At 55.7% G+C, this 22555-nt stretch overlaps 1 protein-coding gene across 1 annotated transcript; it reads left to right on the top strand.

The window, feature by feature from the left end:
* Nucleotides 1-815: 815 nt before the first annotated feature.
* On the top strand, nucleotides 816-22423 carry LOC133356234 (histone-lysine N-methyltransferase Suv4-20-like). The gene is made up of 2 exons (XM_061573614.1): nucleotides 816-2687; nucleotides 22004-22423. Exons 1-2 carry the CDS (start codon nucleotides 2661-2663, stop codon nucleotides 22421-22423), a joined length of 447 nt encoding a protein of 148 aa, XP_061429598.1. The 5' UTR covers nucleotides 816-2660.
* The last annotated feature ends 132 nt before the right edge of the window (nucleotides 22424-22555 follow it).

Genomic DNA, 22555 nt, shown 5'->3' with positions numbered 1-22555 from the left:
CACCTCCCTCTCACTGTCACTCACCTCCCTCTCACTGTCACTCACCTCCCTCTCAGTGTCACTCACCTCCCTCTCAGTGTCACTCACCTCCCTCTCACCGTCACTCACCTCCCTCTCACCGTCACTCACCTCCCTCTCACTGTCACTCACCTTCCTCTCACTGTCACTCACCTCCCTCTCAGTGTCACTCACCTCCCTCTCACTGTCACTCACCTCCCTCTCACTGTCACTCACCTCCCTCTCACTGTCACTCACCTCCCTCTCACTGTCACTCACCTCCCTCTCACTGTCACTCACCTCCCACTCAGTGTCACTCACCTCCCTCTCAGTGTCACTCACCTCCCTCTCAGTGTCACTCACCTCCCTCTCACTGTCACTCACCTCCCTCTCACTGTCACTCACCTCCCTCTCACTGTCACTCACCTCCCTCTCACTGTCACTCACCTCCCTCTCAGTGTCAAATACTTATTTCCCTTATTTAAATGCAAATCAATTTATAACAATTTTTGACATGCGTTTTTCTGGATTTTGTTGTTGTTATTCTGTCTCTCACTTTTCAAATAAACCTTCCATTAAAATTATAGACTGATCATTTCTTTGTCAGTGGGCAAACGTACAAAATCAGCAGGGGATCAAATACTTTTTCCCTCACTGTACCTCCCCTTCGTCGTCAATCCCTCCCCATGCTCCCACCTGTCGCCCTTAACCCTTTGCTTCACCTCTCCCCACGCTCCCTCCCTCTCTCCTCCAGCCCCCCCCCCTCTAGCCTCTCGCCCCCCTTCTCTAAATCAGCAGCAGCGAGAGGAGGAGGATGAGACCGCGACTCGAGGCGCCGAAGGCACGGCGCCCATCTTAACTGCTGCGAGTCCGCCTTTGTCTCTCTTCACACATATACACAACGTGCACAATACGCATCCACAACACATACACAACGTGCACAATACGCATCCACAACACATATACACAACGTGCACAATACGCATCCACAACACATACACAACGTGCACAATACGCATCCACAACACATATACACAACATACACAATACGCATCCACAACACATATACACAACATACACAATACGCATCCACAACACATATACACAACGTGCACAATACGTATCCACAACACATACAGCACATACACCACGTATGTTAATACAGTATATACACATACAGGCAGATATACTTGAGATTCAAATATATTACGCATAGACGCACACACGAACATAGACAGTGACAGCCTTGAACAGACTTGGGTCACGTGCTGAAAGCGAATACCTATTAAGGCACGCGAGGAGCTGGGTGAGCAGCTCTACGCCCGGCCGCCTTTGTCTCCCCAGTGCTGATGTTCGCACAGCGCACCGGGTACTCATTTGAAGCTGAGTCGACCTTGGGGAGGCTCAGGACCGGTTCAGTCATTCGCACAAACGCGTACTGTACACGTACTCAAGAGACACACACGAAAATCCCATGCACGCACATAGACATAGACCCGCACGCACGCACACAGACACACGGAGATCCACACAGACATAGACACACACACAGACAGAGACACAGACACACGGAGATCCACACAGACATAGACACACACACAGACACACGGAGATCCACACAGACATAGACAGACACACAGACATAGACAGACACACACACAGACACACGGAGATCCACACAGACATAGACACACACACAGACACACGGAGATCCACACAGACATAGACAGACACACAGACATAGACAGACACACACACAGACACACGGAGATCCACATAGACAGACACACACACAGACACACGGAGATCCACACAGACAGGACACGCACACAGACAGACACACAGACATAGACCCGCACGCACACAGACAAGCACACGGAGATCCACACAGACATAGACACACAGACACACGGAGATCCGCACAGACAGACACACACACAGACAGACACACGGAGATCCACACAGACAGACACACACACACAGACACACGGAGATCTACACACAGACACACACACACACAGACAGACACACGGATATCTACACACAGACAGACACATACACACAGACACACGGAGATCCAAAGACAGACACACAGACAGACACACGGATATCTACACACATACACACAGACACACGGAGATCCACAGACATACACACAGACAGACACACGGATATCCACACACAGACAGACACACACAGACACACACACAGACAGACACACAGACAGATACACAGACAGACACACACATAGACAGATACACAGACACACACAGACAGACACAGACACAGACAGACACACACACACAGACACACACACACGGGCACGCCGCGCACACGGCACTGCTGGAAGCATCTGTTGATTCAATTCCCTCCTCACAACTCCCGCGACAAGACGGCTGATCTCCCCCACCCCGCGATGCCCCAGACGCTGATGGAGTGTGGGCGGGCGTGAGGGGGGGGGGGCGTGAGGGGGAGCGCCGGACCCCCCCCCCCCCCCACATTCTGCACAGTGACGCAGCCAGGGGTCGAACCGGGACCCAAGCAGCGGCAGGAGCAGCAGCAGGAGCAGCAGCAGCAGGAGCAGCAGCATCAGCAGGAGCAGCATCAGCAGCAGCAGGAGCAGCAGCAGGAGCAGCAGCAGCAGTAGGAGCAGCAGCAGAAGGATGGACTTCTCATTCAACGGCGCCTCGGTGAGATCACAAACCATCATCGCCATCACGCGACCCCTACGATCACCTCCACCACCACCATCGTCACCACCAGACAAAGATTCCCCGTGTAGCCTGAACAGACTGTCCGGGCAAGTGCTGTGAGCGAGTAGCAGCACCTGTGAAGGCCTGCACGGCACACGAGGGGGTGGGTGGCCAGCGCCCCGGCCGGACGCCTTTGTCTCCCCAGCGGCGATGTTTGCACACCGCACCAGGTCTCGTCGGCGGGTCAAGTGCGGTGGGGGTCAAGTGGTGGGGGTTGGTGGGGTCAAGTGGTGGGGGATGGTGGGGTCAAGTGGTGGGGGATACCCCCCACCGCTGTCCCAGACGAGCGAGTGGAGGCCAAACCACCGCTCTCGGAGACCTCCTCCCTCGGAGCGGAGTGAGCAGGGAGCGCGCCTTGGCACTGGGGTGTGCCGCCGTGCGGTTTGTCCGCTCGCACGCGCCAATCGGGTGAGTCCGCTATTGACCTGACACTGAACACAGCGGTCGCTATGAAGGAGTTGGTGGTCGTGGTGGTGAAGTGGGGTTACATAGTGGTGGTGTTGAAGTTGGGTTATATAGGAGTGGTGGTGATGTAGGGTTTTAGATTTGAAGCTTTCGTGACTGCAAAGATTCATATTCTTAAGTTTTTTCGGTAAAGTCACGTAGGTAAAAAAAAAATTATTCATAAAAGTAAAAACAGGGCAAAACTGATTCTTCCGCCGTTGCCGATCATTGCTACAACGCTGTGGGCTCTCATGAAATTGTCTTTTCCGAGACCAAGGTACTCTGCAAACCTCCTGGCTACCATCAAAGGTTTGTACACGAAGCCATCCAAATATACAAACACAGACATAATTTCAACCGTGATGATGGGTACAAACTGAGTAATCATTGGAAAGATGTTATTAACCATGCAAAAAAGGTTTAACCACACATATTTGGACCATCTTATTTGACAGGCACTATTCTTCAGTTACCGTACAGTTTCTTCTTTTTTCACACACTGGTTTCCTGCTTTAAGTTTTACCACACATTTGGCAAATCTAGAATTAATCCCAGCAACATAGCAAAGGGCTGTTTCATCTACATAACAAAGGCTCAGTCCCATTTACAGCAGCCGCACCTTAACAACTCTGGTACCTCCCAGTTCAACCAGTCTACACAACAAATGCTCATTCCTAGCAGCTGCCTCAGAAGCACCAACCTCACAATAATAATAATACAAAACTCCGATCTAGGTGCCTGCCTTGGCTCCTCCCACCCTCAACCAGTATATATGTGTAGTAAGTATATGGAGGCTTGACGACAGGATCGGAGGCACACTTATTTATTACACCAACACAGTTATTACAGGTCACTTGGCTACAGGGATTTCTCGACAGCTAACCCCTCTAACCTATACCAATTCCTCCACTACGGGACTAGGGGAGGCTATCTGTCCCAGCTTGGTTAAGCTGGGATCCCGGCTCCCTGAGTCACCAGACCAGCTTCGTCTGGGCTCTCGGGGCCACGCCACCGGCTTGCCCTGGTCGGCCCTTATAAGGACAGCGAGCCAGGGGAGCTCTGGGGCCTACACTAGCAGGTCTTCCGTCTTCTCTGGTTAAAGCTGAGTCCCGCCCTCGAGCCCTCGAGCTCATCACCTTTCATAGGACTCGCCCCCGAGGGGGGGCCCGTGGGGGATACCCATGCGGACGTCGGTGCGAGCGCCACCCTTGTGTGCGGCCGTAACCCCGCCCCTTGTGTTTGTTGGCCATCCGTGGCCATGCATAATCACACCTCAACATTCGTAGCCATGCGCAATTACACCTCTACATCACCCCCCCCTGTACAGCTCGCAGCCGTCCCTGGCTGCAAAAAAAACCCAGAATAAAGGTGTATCCCTCACGAACCCCCGCGTGTGTGCCTCGCGTAAATTTTTTTTAACAAGAACAAGAGAATCTCAACAAGAACAACAAGAGGAAGAGAGAGAGAGAGAGAGAGAAAAAAAATAACCCGACGCACCCTCCCCGGATAAACACCCCAAAACCAACATATATACACACTCCGGACGCCACCTTTCCCATTGTCCGCAAGGCCCCCCAACGGCCGACCTCACAACACCCCTTCCATTGTCCGCAAGGCCCCCCAACGGCCGACCTCACAAAAGTCTGCGCGTTTTGGCGCGCGTTCTCGCGGCGGGCCCGTCACAAGGGCCCGTCCTGGCACGCTCAGTGACGGTTGTTGACGGTCCGGGTGCAAGAGAGTCAGGCGTCGCTGCCGAGTGACCCCCGACCCCTCCGGGAGGGGTTGGTGGGCGTGGGCCCGTCACTCCTGTTTCACCTGGGGACGGAACAGTTGGCGTCAGGTTAGGCGAGTGCAGCGACGACGGGGAGTCGGCGACACCCTCACACGTTTGGCCATGCGTGTGTGTGTGTGAACCACGGGGCGGCGCGACAAATGGTTTTAACCTTGAGGGGTGCACATACCACCGGCGCCTCCCCCATTTGACGCGAACACATTGCGGCCGCAAAACCTGCACGACCTCCACTGGCCCCCGCCACGGCCGTACCAATTTCGACGAGGTTGCCAGCGGCACCTGAGGACAGTGCAACCACGCCCTGTCCCCTGGTTTCCATTTGATCACCTGCACCCGCCCCAACCGAAGCCTCTCGTTCGCCTTCTGGCGGAGTTCAGAATTTTGCACGGCCGCTTCCCGCGCCTCAGACAATTTAGCGATGTTAAATTTAACGTGTTCGGACAAGTTAGACTTCGCCCGGGGCGCCGAGAGCTTCAGCTGGGTCGCCACAGGGGGGTGAACTTCGCGCCCATACATTAAAAAGAAAGGGGAAAATCCGGTGGCCGCATGGGGAGCCATTCTGTAGGCCTGCAACACACCGGCTATACGGAGGTCCCAATCCGTCTGGGATACCGACACCTGCTGGGACAGCATGGACGTGATGGTCCGATGCAGCCGTTCCACCATCCCGTCAGTTTGTGGGTGATACGGAGAGGTCCGAACCTTCTCCGTACCCAAGAGGTCGCACACCTCACGTAGGAGTTTACCAGAAAAATTCCTACCCTGGTCAGTAAGCAGCCGTTCCGGAGCACCCTTGTCGAGGACATAGCCCTGGACAAAGGCCTCCGCGATGGCTGCTGCCGACTGGTTCGCCAGGGGCCAGGCCATAGGCCATCTCGTGAAGTATTCAACCCCCGTTAGTAAATACCTATTGCCCCTGGGCGTAGCGGGAAATGGGCCAAGTATGTCCAGAGCGACGAGCTCGTTAACCCGGGAAACCTTAATGGACTGCAGCGGAGGGTTGGACCCCCTAGCAGGTGGCTTCCTTTGCGCGCATTGCGTGCATGACCCCAGGAGATCCCCCACGTCCTTTTCCATGCCCGGCCAGAAGAAATCGAGCTGGAGCGTGGCAAAGGTCTTGTGAACCCCCAAGTGCAGAAGCCGCTCATGAACAGCCCATACCACCTTACCCCTTAATGCTGCAGGAACCACGAGCCGCTGGCGGCGGGTTTTTCCATCCCAGTGCATTAAAAGACCCTGGAACAACCCCCACGAGTCAACGTTCGCCACCCCCTGACCAGCCCCCCCGACGCGACGGCGCAGAGCGAGGAGGGAGGTGTCCTCCATTTGGAGGCGTCCCCATTCCGCGACCGACAACCCCAGCAACGAATCCCTCCCTTCTTGCTCGATAGGACCCGAAGCCGAAGGTGCATCGGCAGCGGCCACGAGGACCAAATCGGTGGTGACGTTCGGGGGCCTACAACGCCCCGAACCCAAGAGGCACGCGCACTCCGAAGTGGGTGGCAATCGTGACAGGGCGTCAGCGTTCGTGTGGCGGGACACCCTTACGATATGTGGTGACAAAGTCATAGTCTTGGAGGATCTCCAACCATCGAGACAACTGGCCCGATGGTTGTTGAACCCGCAGGGCGTACTGTAGGGCCGCATGATCTGTACGGACGGTGAACCGCCGACCGTACAGATACGGGCGGTACTGCTGAATGAAATAAACAATCGCCAATAATTCCCGACGGGTAACGCAGTACCGCTGTTCGGCTGGAGACAGTACCCGACTACCGTAAGCCACCACATGCTCTACGCCCCCAATGAGCTGGGACAGCACGCCCCCGATGCCCGTGTTACTTGCGTCAGTATCGAGCAAGAAGGGTTGTGAAAAATCGGGGTAATTCAACGGCGGAGCCCCCACCAAAGCATTCCGGAGGGCGCGAAAAGCAGCCTCCTCCTCCGGCCCCCAATGAAACCTGACTCCCTTGGACGTCAAGGCATGCAATGGTTTCGCAATCGTAGCGAAGTCAGCCACAAATCGTCGATAATACGACGCGAACCCAATGAAACTCCTGACCTCTCCCACCGAGGTGGGAGTCGGCCAGGAGCTGACGCATTCCGTTTTGGCGGGATCAGTGAATATCCCCGAGCGCCCAACAATGTGACCCAAATATCGCACCGATTCGCGGAGTAAATGGCACTTCTGCGGTTTAAATTTCAAATTGGCAGCCCGCATTTTGAGAAAAACAGCACGCAACCTCTGGAGGTGTTCCTCGAAGGATTTGCTAAAGACGATGACATCGTCTAAGTAAATCAAACACGAATCCCATTGCAAACCTGCCAAGACCAATTCCATTAACCGCTGAAAAGTTGCCGGCGCAGAATGTAAACCCATCGGCAAGCGGTTAAATTGGAAGAGACCTTGCGGTGTACGAAAAGCAGTCTTAGGTTTTGATTCGTCATCCAGAGGAAGCTGCCAGAATCCAGATAGCAAATCGAGGGTGGAAAAGAATCGCGCCCCCGCCAAGGCATCGAGCGACTCATCCATTCGAGGAAGCGGGTACGCATCTGCCACAGAGATTTTGTTCAGACGCCGAAAGTCGACACAAAACCGCAGTGAGCCGTCGTGTTTTTTCACCAAAACGATCGGCGCGCCCCACGGGCTGTTGGAAGGGGAAATGATATCGGCGGCTAGCATGTCATCAACAGCCGATTTGACATGATCCTTTTCGGCGGGACTCAACCGAAAGAAATTTTGGCGGATTGGCGCGCTGTCACCCGTGTCAATATGGTGTCGCAGCAATTTAGTACAACCAATATCAAATTTGTGTTGACTAAAAACGTCAGCAAATTCGCTCAGGAGAACTCTTAGCTGCGCGCGCTGCGAGTCGGACAGGTCCACTGAACCCGCGCAAAGCGCATCCAGCCATCCGTCATCACAGTCCGAATGCGGTCGCGACGGAGGATCGGTGGATACCTGACCCACGAGTGGTTCCTCATAGGGTACCGGCGTTGCGTGTGCAAGCACGGTCCCTTGAGGAACCACGGCCGTTCGCGATCCCACATTAAGGACTGCAATGAAGGGGTCCCCATCCCCTCTCACCATGGTCTGAGCCGCGAGCAAATCGGGTCCATTTACCCCGGCCCGAGATGGTCCCAACAAGACCCCCCGATCCGCAACCCCTTCATTAAACGGCCGACGCAACCTAAGAGGGACGAGCATCTGAGCCCCCGGAGGTACGCGCACAGTTTTTGTCACGAGCGCCTGCACGGTGGCAAACGCCCGACGCTCCGTGGTGGGGGAAGACAAAAATGTAACACGTCGGCCCGATGGGAGCTCAATGCACCCCTGGTCAATCAGGATACGGATGGGCATTTTGGCCAAGAAATCCGTCCCCAACAGGCACGGAACCGCGAGTGAGGAGGAAACCAAAACAGGCCCGGATAATTTAATGTCTCCAATGCAGATAGTGGCGCGGATTTGCCCAATAATGCCCAGCGAGCCCCCGTTAGCAGCATAGCATGGCACGTCAACAGGGAGCAAGGGACGACTTTGAACGGGAAGGATGTTATAAATCAAATCAGATATAATGGTCGCCGATGCCCCTGTGTCAATTAAAATCCGCACCTCTACCCCATCAATATGACCGACCACAACCGATGATCCCGCCGACGCAGCAACGACACGATGGGCGAGCTCCGACCACTGACCCGGTTGGAGCGCTCGCCGCATTATAGAACAATCGCGCGCGACGGACGGGGAATTTGGAGCCCTGTTTGGTTGAGCGCGTGAGTGTGTGTCGGATGTGTGCGTGGGCCAAACGTGTGAGGTGCCGCGACTCGCCGTATTTCTCTGCTGGAGCTTGGGAGGAGACGGCGTGGCGTCCTGACGAGGTGTCGCCCCGCGCTGACGGGGAGCCCGGCATCCTGACGCAACGTGGCCTTGCAGGCCACAGTTGTAGCAGCGTGTGAGCGCCCCTGATGTCCTGGGCTGCTCCTGGCGGCTCGGTCCATTCCGAGCCTGTGGCGCCGCCGATCTCCATTCCCCTCGCCGCTCCACCCCGCAGACCTCCTCCGATGGGAGGGCGGTAGCCGCCATGGCATGGCTGGCCGCCCCCTTTGCCGCCTTTCGACGTAGGGACCGCAAGCCCCCGTGGATGTGGCGCGCGACCAGCAGGGACGACATCTCCGCGTCGTCTTGAGCCAGGACGTTGACGTCCAGCTCATCAGCGAGTAGCAGCAGTTTCTCAGCCACCATGGCATCCACTCCTTCCTCGTCCATCCTTGGAAAAGCAGCCTTCGCCAGGGCCAGGAGAGCTGTCCGGAAGGCCAGGGGCGATTCGTTGGCGCCCCGACGCCGATCGTGGAACAGCTGCCTGCAGTCCGAAGGCGGCCCATAGACGGCTGACAGCAGCTGCAACGCCAGGTGTAGAGTGGCGCGCTTTTCCCTCGGCGCCGAGGTGAGGGTAGCCAGGGCGTCGTTGTCCAGCATCGCTGGCAGCGCGCGTAGAGCCTCGGCGTCCGACCAGTTCGCCATCTCTTGATGAGCGATGAACCGCCTCTTGAAACCGCCCCAGTCTCCGTCTGCACCTACGAATTCTTTAAGAGGCGGCAGACGCTGTTGTAAGGCGGCGTCCGTGGCTGCAGAACGCTCTCCGTCGCTCCCCGCCGATGATACAGTGTGGGCGGGCTGTGAGCATGGCATCGCCGGTCGCTCTGATGTTGACGCGCCGGCCGGTGTTGATGATGTCACGGCTTGTGCTTGGCGCTCGGCAGACACGTGACGCGGGCCGGCCCCGCCCACCGCTCGTACTGTAGAGATGGCGGGAAATTTGACCGCGAGCCGCGTCGGGGTGGCGGGAAACGTCGCCCCGCGTCGGCCGCCGTCGTCGACCCGCGCTGCTCCTCCAGCCCCCAGCCGCGTGATCTCCTCCAACGCGGCGGCCGCGGCGTAGAGTAGGTCCGCCAGGCGGGAGTGGGCCAGCCGGAGTCCTTCGGCTGACGCATCCCCCTCCTCCTGTCGTAGCGGCGCGGGCGTACTCGGCCCTGGCTGCTCCGATTCGACCCCGGCCATCTCTGGTGGTGATTCGGCCCCGGCGTCTTCCATCTCCGACTCCCTGGTACGTGTCGTCCCTCGTGTGTCCATCGTTGGACGTTTTACTTCTGACACCAGATGTAGTAAGTATATGGAGGCTTGACGACAGGATCGGAGGCACACTTATTTATTACACCAACACAGTTATTACAGGTCACTTGGCTACAGGGATTTCTCGACAGCTAACCCCTCTAACCTATACCAATTCCTCCACTACGGGACTAGGGGAGGCTATCTGTCCCAGCTTGGTTAAGCTGGGATCCCGGCTCCCTGAGTCACCAGACCAGCTTCGTCTGGGCTCTCGGGGCCACGCCACCGGCTTGCCCTGGTCGGCCCTTATAAGGACAGCGAGCCAGGGGAGCTCTGGGGCCTACACTAGCAGGTTTTCCGTCTTCTCTGGTTAAAGCTGAGTCCCGCCCTCGAGCTCATCACCTTTTATAGGACTCGCCCCCGAGGGGGGGCCCGTGGGGGATACCCATGCGGACGTCGGTGCGAGTGCCACCCTTGTGTGCGGCCGTAACCCCGCCCCTTGTGTTTGTTGGCCATCCGTGGCCATGCATAATCACACCTCAACATTCGTAGCCATGCGCAATTACACCTCTACATATGTGTAATAAAGGTCGTGGGAGCGACTTCTGGAATCCGGTCTTTATTTGTCTTTCGTTCACAACACTCCTGTCTTACTCCTTCACGCTGCTAACAGACAGCGTGAGAGGGAGAGAGAGAGAGACTCTCGCTGCCACGTGGCAGGCCTGGACCCCCCGCTCCAGCATGGCCTCACCCTTCGTTCGTTCCAGATTTGACCACGTGTTGTCCGTCTCCACCCCTTTTAATACCCGAGTCACGTGGTACCTTTCCACCAGTCCTGGTTAACCTCCATGGAATCTTCCAGACTCCATCGTACGATCCCAGGACCACGCCCCCGACTCGTCCCCCCATTGGCTGTGGCTAAAGCCAGCAGATCCAATCATCTACTTACAGATGCCACCTTCCCATTACGTTAGGGCCACGCCCCTAGACTTCTCCCTATTGGCTATGGGCCAGGACCGGTAGAGCCAATCATCGTAACGAGGTGTGATCAATTAACCACCCGGATATATCCTCACATTACATCACCCCCCCCTTCCCCCCCCCCGGTGTAAAAAGTCAGCCGTCTCGGCTGGGAAAAGAGTGACGGCCCCACTCCTTTAAATAACATTTTAGGGCGTCCATGACGCATTAACAAGGTAAGGGGAGTAGGGCGCCAATGCGCAGAGGAATTAAAACATTACAGACATAAAAACCACCGACATACATTAGGGCGTCCCTGTAGCGCAGTAACACCAGGGCGACAGACCGTAAGGACAACAGTATTAGGGAAATGGGAGAGACTTCGACCGCGTACGCCACACCGGACCCTCTCCTCCCCTCGCGTGTGGTTGCCTCGCCGACTGTTCAGCAGGAGGTGGGTGCAGTGCAGAAGAAGAAGAATTTTCCCTGTCCCCTGTGGCTGGGACAGGCCCCGTTGGAGGTAAAACGTCCGGGGTCTCGTCGACCTTCAAAACCTGTGCGTCTGCGGGGGGTAGAACACGGCCCCGCTGGGGATCAATCGGCGAGGCAAGTGGCACATTCGGCACGCCAGACCCCGGTAGGTCAACAAGTGGGGATGAAGGGCCAGCATGCGGGTCAACATAGGGCTTGAGCCGCGACGAGTGAACATACCAACGACGTTGGCCGTACTGGATGCGAACACTCTGGGGATTCCGAATGTCCACCAACCTCACGGGCCCCCGCCAAGGCCTGTGCAGTTTAGGGGACGTACCCACCGGCACCTGAGGGCAATGGAGCCATGCCATATCGCCCACCGACCAAGGTATGTCAGTTCGCGATCGACGCGCACACCTCTCGTTCCGTGCCTGTGTACGGGCTGTCGCACATCTGGCGGCCTCTCGCGCCTCCGTAACCCGTTTAAGCGAGTCCCACACGTGGTCAGGCAAGGAAGGGGACGGTTGTTTCCAGAGGTGGGACAAAGTCATTGTTATGCAAGTCCAAGTCGAGTCTGAAGTCATCAAATTCATGACTCGAGTCTGACTCGAGTCCAAGTCACATGACTCGAGTCCACACCTCAGAGGTGGGACAAAGTCATTGTTATGCAAGTCCAAGTCGAGTCTGAAGTCATCAAATTCATGACTCGAGTCTGACTCGAGTCCAAGTCACATGACTCGAGTCCACACCTCTGGTTGTTTCCCCGCTGCACCAAGTTGCACATCAATCGGGGGTACATTCTCACGGCCATAAATAAGGAAAAATGGCGAATATCCTGTGGACGCGTGCGGGACCATGCGGTATGCCACCAGGATGCCCGCTATGTGCAAGTCCCAATCGGTTTGTTTTTCACTCACCGTGTGACAAAGCATGGCCGAAAGGGTGCGGTTAAATCGTTCCACCATACCATCCGTTTGCGGATGGTAAGGGGAAGTCGGATTTTCTTTGTACCCAAGGCAGAGCACACGTCTTTGAGCAATTTAGAGGAGAAGTTACGTCCTTGATCCGTGAGCAGCCCTTCAGGTGCTCCCTTATCCATGACATACCCATTCAAGAAAGCCTCGGTGATGGATGAGGCCGTTTGGTCAGGTAGAGGCCAGGCCCATAGGCCAGCGAGAAAAATATTCGACCCCGACCAAAAGGTATTTATTGCCCCTAGCCGATGGAGGGAATGGGCCCAGGATATCCAGAGCAACCAGCTCATTAATACGGATACCTCGATCGATCGTAGGGGCGGGACATAATTTTGATGTGGCGGTTTCCGCTTCGCACAATCATGGCATGACCAGATAAAGCTGGTGACATCCGCTGTCATGCCTGGCCAAAAAAAATCTTGCTGCATTGCGGCCAATGTTTTCTGCACGCCAAGGTGCATCAGCTTGTCGGCGTGCAGCGCGTGGATCAGATCGTGGCGAAGGGACATCGGCACAACCAGGCGTGAACGGTCTGACAACCCATCCGTACACATTAGTAATCCCGCCTGGCCCCGAAACAACTGCCATTTCCATCCTGCCAAATGAGATCTCAGTTTCCCGACCAATTCCTGCAGTGGAGCCAAAGAGGCATCGGCCTCTTGCTCGCGTAGCTACACCGAGTGCGGCAAATGCAGCGTATAGTCGGCTCCAACGGGTATATCCTGGCCTTCATCCTTTGACATCGCCCCCATGACTGGACAGGGCGGAGTAGGCAGCGCCGCACAGCGGTGCGTACCCGTCAGACAGGCGCAGGGAGGGGTCGCGGGCAACCTAGACAGAGCGTACCCTTGCGGTACATGATCTCGTAGGAAAACTCCTGCAGCGATTCCAACCACCAAGCCAATTGATCGGATGGTTGTTCCAATTTCAATTAATACTGCAAGGCAGCATGGTCAGTGCGCACGAGGAATTCCCTTCCATACAGGTACGGCCGGTACTGGCGAACAAAATGGACAATTGCCAGCAATTCCCGTCGCATCACGCAATTGCGCGTCTCGGCAGGAGACAGAACCCTGCTGCCTTATGCCACCACTCGCTCGACCCCGTCTTTCCGTTGTGACAAAACGGCCCCTATGTTGATGTCGCTAGCATCCGTGTCAAGGATGAACGGCTGGGAAAAGTCTGGGTAGTCGAGTGTCGGAGCAGTGGCCAGGTGATCCCGGAGAGACTGAAAAGAGCGCTCCTCTTCCGGGCCCCATTTAAATCTCTGATTCTTCCCTGTTAGAACATGCAGCGGCTTAGCCAGCGTCGCGAAATACTTAACAAATCGGCGATAGTAGGATGTGAACCCTATAAACCGCCGTACGTCGCTCACTGAAGTGTGCGTCAGCCACTCCAGGACACAAGACGTTTTCTGAGGGTCCGTGGACACAGCGTCAGAGCTGACGATGTGTGCAAGGTAGCGGACAGATCGTTGCAAAAGGTGGCACTTCTTTGGTTAAAATTTTAGGTCGGCCGACTGCATCCTCTGAAAGACAGTCTCCAGCCGTTGGAGGTGTTCTTCGAAGGTGCGACTGAATACAATGATATCGTCCAAATATATGAGGCACGTTTCCCACTACAGCCCCGTTAGCACCAGTTCCATCAGACGTTGGAACGTCGCCGGTGCTGCATTCAAGCCCATAGGTAGGCGGTTAAACTCAAAGAGGCCCTGCGACATGCGGAACGCCGTTTTCGGTCTGGACGTGTCATCGAGGGAAAGCTGCCAAAACCCAGACGACAGGTCGAGGGTAGAGAAGAAATTTGCCCCCGACAAAGCGTCCAACGAGTCGTCCATCCGTGGCAAGGGGTATGCGTCCGCCACGGATATCTTATTCAATCAGAGGAAGTCTACACAAAACCTCGTTCCGCCATCCTTCTTTTTAACCAACACCACCGGCGCGCCCCAAGGACTGTTGGACGGCGAAATTATATCGGCCGCCAACATGTCGTCCACCGCGCCACGCACGTATTCCCTTTCTGCAGGGCTCATGCGATGCAGGTGCATACAAATCGGTCCCGCCGCACCGGTGTCGATATGGTGCGACAAGAGCGAGGTATGGCCCAAATCCAAATCGTTTCTCCTGAAAACGTCAGCGTACTCCGACAATAGTGAATGCAAGGCGCTCCGCTGCATGGCTGACAAGGACGTATTTTCCCGGCACAATTCGGCGATCCATCGATCGTCCGAACAATCAGATTGTGGCACGCCAGCAGCCATTTTTGTGGGTTGGTTGCCCTCAAAGCTGGTGAAATTGGTAGTGGCGTGAGCCAATACCAAGCCAACCGGAACGACCACCCGGTCCGAGCCCCCATTTAACACGAGGGAAAACGATTTAGCCACAGAGTTTGACGGGGACAACAACACACCCGTCGCATCGTCCGCGGCTTCCAATCGCTTCCGGTAATGCAGCGGGATAAGCATTTGTGTGCCCGATGGTATTTCTACAGTGACAGCAACAATAGCATTAATAGCGTTTCCTGGGGGCGAACGGCCCAGCAGGGACGGCAGGAAGGACATTCAAGCAACCTTGATCGAGGAGTATTTTAACGGGCATCTGACGAAGGAAATCGGTGCCCAATAAGCATGGGACGGCCAACGAACACGAGATCAAAACTAGTCCCAACGCGGTGATATTCCCTATAGCAATGCGCACATCTACTCGTCCCAAAATACCCATGCTACCCCCATTCGCAGCAACGCATGCATCGTTAGCCGGTCGGATCCGCGATGTAGGAATGGACAGGAGATGAAAAATAACATCGGAAATTATGATTGCAGACGCGCCGGTGTCCACCAAAATACAGACATCGATCCCATCGATAGTACCCCGTCCCGTCGAGGACCCCGACGTGACTGCCATCACCCTTCGAGCCAATTTTTTCCATTGTGTAACCGAGTGCGGCATCACCCCAGGTGACCCACAATTCCCTTCAGGAGTGCAAACATGGCGGCGAGTGGATGCGTGATGTGTCAAGACCTGCCGGGTGTCCGATGTGTGCCGACTTGCCCATGGGTGCCGTGGATCCGCGTCCGGTGGAGGAGATGGAAGTCGGCCCGACGGGAGCTGAGGAGGTTGGAGTCGGCAGCGACAATCCCGGGCGAAATGGCCTCGTCGGCCACACTTGAAACATGTGGCCGCCCCCGCCCGGCGGTCGATCGCCCCGGTCCCCACTCGTGGACGTCCGGCCCCGTCGCGCTGCTCGCGCGGCCGTCGTTTCGGGACCCAGCGAGGAACGGCTGCAACCACCTCGCCGTTGCTGGAGTCGTTGGAGCCGTGGACGACACGACGTGGAGCCCATCTCAACGGTGGCCCGTCTATCTCAGGGTCTCCCGTCCATGCCGCCATCTGGTCCCAGCATTTGAGGTTGAACTTGGCGTCCAAATAGCACGCCGCCCATCGAGACGTTAGCGGTTCGTGGCCGCACACCGGCAATGATATGTTAAGTTCCTGGGACAACTCAATCATTCTAGAAAGGATGAGAGGATCCAGGAGATCGGCTGATGAAACAGGGTAGGCGGCCATGGCAAGCGCCAACAGCGCCCCACGGTAGGCCAAGGGCGATTCTTCCGCTCCATGAATTTCCTGGTAGCCGCCGTTGGTGGCTCGTAGAACTCCGCCATTTCCGCGAAAGCGTCACGCAGAGTCTTTTTCTTACTCGCCGGGATGCAGTGGAAGACTGCCAAGGAGACGTCGTCCAACAGCGTGGGCAGAGCCTCCAGCGCTTCTGCCTCCGTCCATCGCACCGACCGGAAGGCTGACTCGAACCACCACGTGAACGCGCTCCAGTCGCCCCCGGCGACAAATTCTTTAATTTGAGGAAGGCGATGGCGGCGGTGAATATCCGAGGCCTCGGGCGTGTCAGATCCCGCTCCCCACGCAGCACGCGGCTCCGTAAAGATGGCGTCTGGCGGCCGCGTGGCAGCAGCCCCGCCCAAGATGGCGTCCGGCGGCCGCATGGCAGCAGCCCCGCCCAAGATGGAGGCCTCCCCCTCCGCCGCAGGAGCAATGGCGGACGGCGTTTCCCGCTGAAGATCTTGATCGTCGGCCCTTGGGTGAGTTCCACACGGCCGACCGAGGGCCACAGATGACGCGACCGCCGTTGCAAGATTTAGCAGGATCGCACGGAGCGATTCTATCTGCTCCGCCACCCGACGCCACCCCTCGTCCGCAGCCGGAGACGTCTCCTCGCCGGCCTGTCGTCGATGCGTGGCGTCGGGGAGAGCGGCAGACGGCGGCAGAGGACCCGTGGCTCCCAGCAGCTCGTCCTCGTCCGCCTCGTCATCTTCATCCGACGGAGGATCCGGTGGGTTTCTTTTCTTGAGGTGCTTGGACATTTTCTAATAATTGTCCAAATGGTCTCAATGTAATAAAGGTCGTGGGAGCGACTTCTGGAATCCGGTCTTTATTTGTCTTTCGTTCACAACACTCCTGTCTTACTCCTTCACGCTGCTAACAGACAGCGTGAGAGGGAGAGAGAGAGAGACTCGCGCTGCCACGTGGCAGGCCTGGACCCCCCGCTCCAGCATGGCCTCACCCTTCGTTCGTTCCAGATCTGACCACGTGTTATCCGTCTCCACCCCTTTTAATACCCGGGTCACGTGGTACCTTTCCACCAGTCCTGGTTAACCTCCATGGAATCTTCCAGACTCCATCGTACGATCCCAGGACCACGTCCCCGACTCGTCCCCCCATTGGCTGTGGCTAAAGCCAGCATATCCAATCATCTACTTACGGATGTCACCTTCCCATTACGTCAGGGCCACGCCCCTAGACTTCTCCCCATTGGCTATGGGCCAGGACCGGTAGAGCCAATCAACGTAATGAGGTGTGATCAATCAACCACCTGGAATTTCTCTTACTTGATACAGCAATCGTGCTGTGACGATTCCACCTGAAGACGGAAGCTTGTGTTGCCTCCGAAACGTCGTGATTTTTATTTAATTTTTTATTTTACTTTAATTAATTTTAATTTGAATTACGTGACTTTACCGGTGGTGGTGGTGAAGTTGGGTTATATGGGAGTGGTGGTGGTGGTGGTGAAGTTGGGTTACGTAGGAGTGGTGGTGGTGGTGAAGTTGGGTTATGTAGGAGTGGTGGTGGTGAAGTTGGGTTATGTAGAGTGGTGGTGGTGAAGTAGGGTTATATAGGAGTGGTGGTGGTGAAGTAGGGTTATGTAGGAGTGGTGGTGGTGAAGTTGGGTTATGTAGGAGTGGTGGTGGTGAAGTAGGGTTATGTAGGAGTGGTGGTGGTGAAGTAGGGTTATGTAGGAGTGGTGGTGGTGAAGTTGGGTTATGTAGGAGTGGTGGTGGTGAAGTGGGTTATATAGGAGTGGTGGTGGTGAAGTAGGGTTTATGTAGGAGTGGTGGTGGTGAAGTTGGGTTATGTAGGAGTGGTGGTGGTGAAGTTGGGTTATGTAGGAGTGGTGGTGGTGAAGTAGGGTTATATAGGAGTGGTGGTGAAGTGAGTTATGTAGGAGTGTGGTGTGAAGTTGGGTATGTGGAGTGGTGGGTGAAGTAGGGTTAGGTAGGAGTGGTGGTGGTGAAGTAGGGTTATGATAGGAGTGGTGGTGGTGAAGTAGGGTTATGTAGGAGTGGTGGTGGTGAAGTTGGGTTATATAGGAGTGGTGGTGGTGAAGTAGTGGTTATGTAGGAGTGGTGGTGGTGAAGTTGGGTTATGTAGGAGTGGTGGTGGTGAAGTAGGGTTATGTAGGAGTGGTGGTGGTGAAGTTGGGTTATGTAGGAAGGTGGTGGTGTGTGAAGTAGGGTTATGAGGAGTGGTGGTGGTGAAGTTGGGTTATGTAGGAGTGGTGGTGGTGAAGTTGGGTTATGTAGGAGTGGTGGTGGTGAAGTTGGGTTATGAGGAGTGGTGGTGGTGAAGTAGGGTTATGTAGGAGTGGTGGTGGTGAAGTTTGGGTTATGTAGGAGTGGTGGTGGTGAAGTAGGGTTATGTAGGAGTGGTGGTGGTGAAGTAGGGTTTGTAGGAGTGGTGGTGGTGAAGTTGGGTTATGTAGGAGTGGTGGTGGTGAAGTAGGGTTATGTAAGGAGTGGTGGTGGTGAAGTTGGGTTATGTAGGAGTGGTGGTGGTGAAGTTGGGTTATGTAAGGAGTGGTGGTGGTGAAGTAGGGTTATGTAGGAGTGGTGGTGGTGAAGTTAGGGTTATGTAGGAGTGGTGGTGGTGAAGTAGGGTTATGTAGGAGTGGTGGTGGTGAAGTAGGGTTATGTAGGAGTGGTGGTGGTGAAGTAGGGTTATGTAGGAGTGGTGGTGGTGAAGTAGGGTTATGTAGGAGTGGTGGTGGTCGAAGTAGGGTATGTAGGAGTGGTGGTGGGAAGTTGGGTTATGTAGAGTGGTGGGAAGTAGGGTTATGTAGGAGTGGTGGTGTGAAGTAGGGTTATGTAGGAGTGGTGGTGGTGAAGTAGGGTATGTAGGAGTGGTGGTGGTGAAGTAGGGTTATGTAGGAGTGGTGGTGGTGAAGTAGGGTTATGTAGGAGTGGTGGTGGTGAAGTTGGGTTATGTAGGAGTGGTGGTGGTGAAGTAGGGTTATGTAGGAGTGGTGGTGGTGAAGTGGGTTATGTAGGAGTGGTGGTGGTTGTGTGGTTGTGAAGGTAGGGTATGTCGGAGTGGTGGTGGTGAAGTAGGGTTATGTCGGAGTGTGTGGTGTGGAAGTTGGGTTATGTCGGAGTGGGTGGTGGTTGCACGTTGGGTTATGTGAGTGCGGCGTGGTGGTGAATGAAGTAGGGTTATGTAGGAGTGGTGGGTGGTGAAGTGGGTTATGTAGGATTGGGGTGGTGGTCTGTGGTGGTGAAGTAGGGTTATGTAGTGAGGTTGGTGGGGTGAAAGTAGGGTTATTGTACAGGCGTGGGGTGGTGGTGGTTGTGGTGGTGAAGTTGGGTTATGTAGAGTGGTGGTGGTTTGTGGTGGTGAAGTTGGGTTATGTCGAAGTGGTGGTGGTGTTGGTGGTTGACAGTAGGTGTATGTCGGAGTGGGGTGGTTGTGGTGGTCAGTAGTGGGTTATGTAGGAGGTGGTGGTGGTGAAGTGGGTTATGTAGGAGTGGTGGTGGTGGTGGTGGTGAAGTGAGTTATGTAGGAGTGTGGTGGTGGTGGTGAAGTTGGGTTATGTAGGAGTGGTGGTGGTTGTGGTGTTGAAGTTGGGTTAATGGGAGTGGTGGGGTGGTGGTGAGTTGGGTTATGTAGGAGTGGTGGTAGTGGTGGTGAAGTCGGGTTTGTAGAAGTGGTGGTGGTGGTGAATTTGGGTATGTAGGCAGTGGGTGGTGGGTGGTGTGAAGTTGGGTATATGGAGAGTGGTGGTGGTGGTGGTGAGTGGGGTTACGTAGGAAGTGGGTCGGTGGTGGTGGTGGTGGATGAAGTTGGGTTATGTAGGAGTGTGGTGGTGGTGAAGTTGGGTTATGTAGGAGTGGTGGTGGTGGTGGTGAAGTTGGTTATATGGGAGTGGTGCTGGTGTGGTGAGGTGGGGTTACGTAGGAGTGGTGGTGGTGGTGGTGGTGTGAGTTTGGGTTATGTAGGAGTGGTGGTGGTGGTGAAGTTGGGTTATGTAGAAGTGGTGGTGGTGGTGGTGGTGAGTTGGGTTCTATGGGAGTGGTGGTGGTGGTGGTGGTGAAGTTGGGTTATGTAGGAGTGGTGGTGGTGGTGAAGTTGGGTTATGTAGGAGTGGTGGTGGTGGTGGTGGTGAAGTTGGGTTATATGGGAGTGGTGGTGGTGGTGAGGTGGGGTTAGGTAGGAGTGGTGGTGGTGGTGGTGAAGTTGGGTTATGTAGGAGTGGTGGTGGTGGTGGTGGTGGTGAAGTTGAGTTATGTAGGAGTGGTGGTGGTAGTGGTGAAGTTGGGTTATATGGGTAGTGGTGGTGGTGGTGGTGACGTTGGGTTACATAGGAGTGGTGGTGGTGGTGAAGATGGGTTTATGAGAGTGGTGGTGGTGGTGGTGAAGTTGGGTTATGTAGGAGTGGTGGTGGTGGTTGAAGTCGGGGTTATGTAGGAGTGGTGGTGAAGTTGGGTTATATGGGAGTGGTGGTAGTGGTGGTTTAGTTGGGTAATAGCGAGTGGTGGTGGTGTGGTGAAGTTAAGTTATGTAGGAGTGGTGGTGGTGGTGAAGTTGGGTTATGTAGGAGTGGTGGTGAGTTGGGTTATATGGGAGTGTGGTGGTGGTGGTGAAGTGGGGTTATGTAGGAGTGGGGTGGTGGTGGTGGTGAAGTTTGGGTTATGTAGGGTGGTGGTGGTGGTGGTGGTGAAGTTGGGTTATATGGGAGTGGTGGTGGTGGTGGGAAGTCGGGTTATGTAGGAGTTGGTGGTGGGGGTGGGAGGTGGGGTTATTGGATTGGTGGTGGTGGTGGTCAAGTTTGGGTTATTAGGAGTGGTGGTGGTGGTGGTGGTGAGTGTGGGTTATGTAGGAGTGGTGGTGGTGGTGGTGGTGAAGTTGGGTTATATGGGAGTGGTGGTGGTGGTGGTGAAGTCGGGTTATGTAGGAGTGGTGGTGGTGGTGGTGTGAAGTCGGGTTATGTAGGAGTGGTGGTGGTGTGAAGTGGGGTTATGTAGAAGTGGTGGTGGTGGGTGGTGGTGAAGTTGGGTTATGTTGGAGTGGTGGTGAAGTTGGGTTATATGGGAGTGGTGGTGGTGGTGGTGAAATTGGGTTATGTAGGAGTGGTGGTGGTGGTTAGGTGGGGTTACGTAGGAGTGGTGGTGGTGGTGGTGAAGTTGGGTTATGTAGGAGTGGTGGTGGTGGTGGTGAAGTTGGGTTATGTTGGAGTGGTGGTGGTGGTGGTGAAGAATTTCGCTGCTCACCCCAAACTATGATGAATGCTCTGATTGGTGCATTGTGTTGTCCTGTTTTGTCTTCTCTCTGGTCTGGCACTGGTGTATGCCAATCGGTTTCAAAGACAATGTGCACATTGTCAGAGCATGCTTATTCGCATGTTCACCACAATTATGTGTGAATGCAGATTTGCTTCATTGCGAAAGGTATGTATTTGGTGTTTGAACAATTAACACCTGTTTTATTGCTTTAAAGGGTAAAACCTATTATTTCATGCTAGAGGATATTGGGACACCCGGAGAAAACACAAAAACACTGTAAGCCATACAGATGGAACAGATGTGGATTCGTCTGCACTGTCCCGCCTTCTCGTGGCGAGCCAGTGTACGGCTCCTCGATGCATCATCAGTGTGTGGTGATCCACCAACCCTCGCTTTGCCTCCACCTCACTGGGTTACAGCAGCCACATGAAGCAGCGTGGCCACCGGCACCGCCGCCACCATCACTGCCACCACCGCCACCATCACTGCCACCACCGCCACCGCCGCCACCATCACTGCCACCGCCCGTCTATCGCACCGGCCAGCAGGGAGGGATGATTCACTTTCGGTTTTGACTGAGTGAGTGGGCGGGCGGGCGGGCGGGCGGGTGACAGCGATGACGACGACCCCTCTCCCCCCACTCTATCCCAGCACATGCCTGTCATGGCCGCCTCCTTCATCGACTTCCCGGCTGGGACCGGCACCTTCGCCAACGATGAGGAGGACGAGGAGGAGGACGAGGAGGAGCTGGCAGAGGTGACCACCGTCTCCAGCGCTCACCACCACCACCACCACGGCCACCACCACCACGGCCACCACCAGCAGCAGCAGCAGCAGCACGGCTCCGGCCCCAACACTGTCTCCGGTGCTGGGGCCGCTTCGACCTCCGGCTCGGGGCTGGCGCTGCTGAGCGGCCACCGCGGCGCCGAGGACCCCGCCGGCCCCGCCGGGGCAGGGGCCCGGCCCCAGCGAGGACGCCTCGACCGCGGCTCCGTGGGCCTCTGGGTGGCGCTCATCGCCACTGCCGCCAACATCCTCGTCATCGCCATCGTCTACGCCAGCACCTTCTGAGCCACCGCGGAACCACCGGTGGAACCAGCGGTGGAACTACCGGTGGAACCGTCGGTTGAACCATCGGTGGTTCCATCGGTGGAACTACCGGTTGAGCCATCGGTGAAACCATCGGTGGATCCACCGGAGGAA

The sequence above is a fragment of the Lethenteron reissneri genome, chromosome 53 (assembly GCF_015708825.2).
Source record: "Lethenteron reissneri isolate LAM-NWPU_2019-01 chromosome 53, ASM1570882v1, whole genome shotgun sequence".
In the NCBI taxonomy this organism is placed as follows: domain Eukaryota; kingdom Metazoa; phylum Chordata; class Hyperoartia; order Petromyzontiformes; family Petromyzontidae; genus Lethenteron; species Lethenteron reissneri.
Note: the sequence above shows the minus strand (reverse complement) of the source record. Positions and strands in the feature narration are given on the sequence as shown.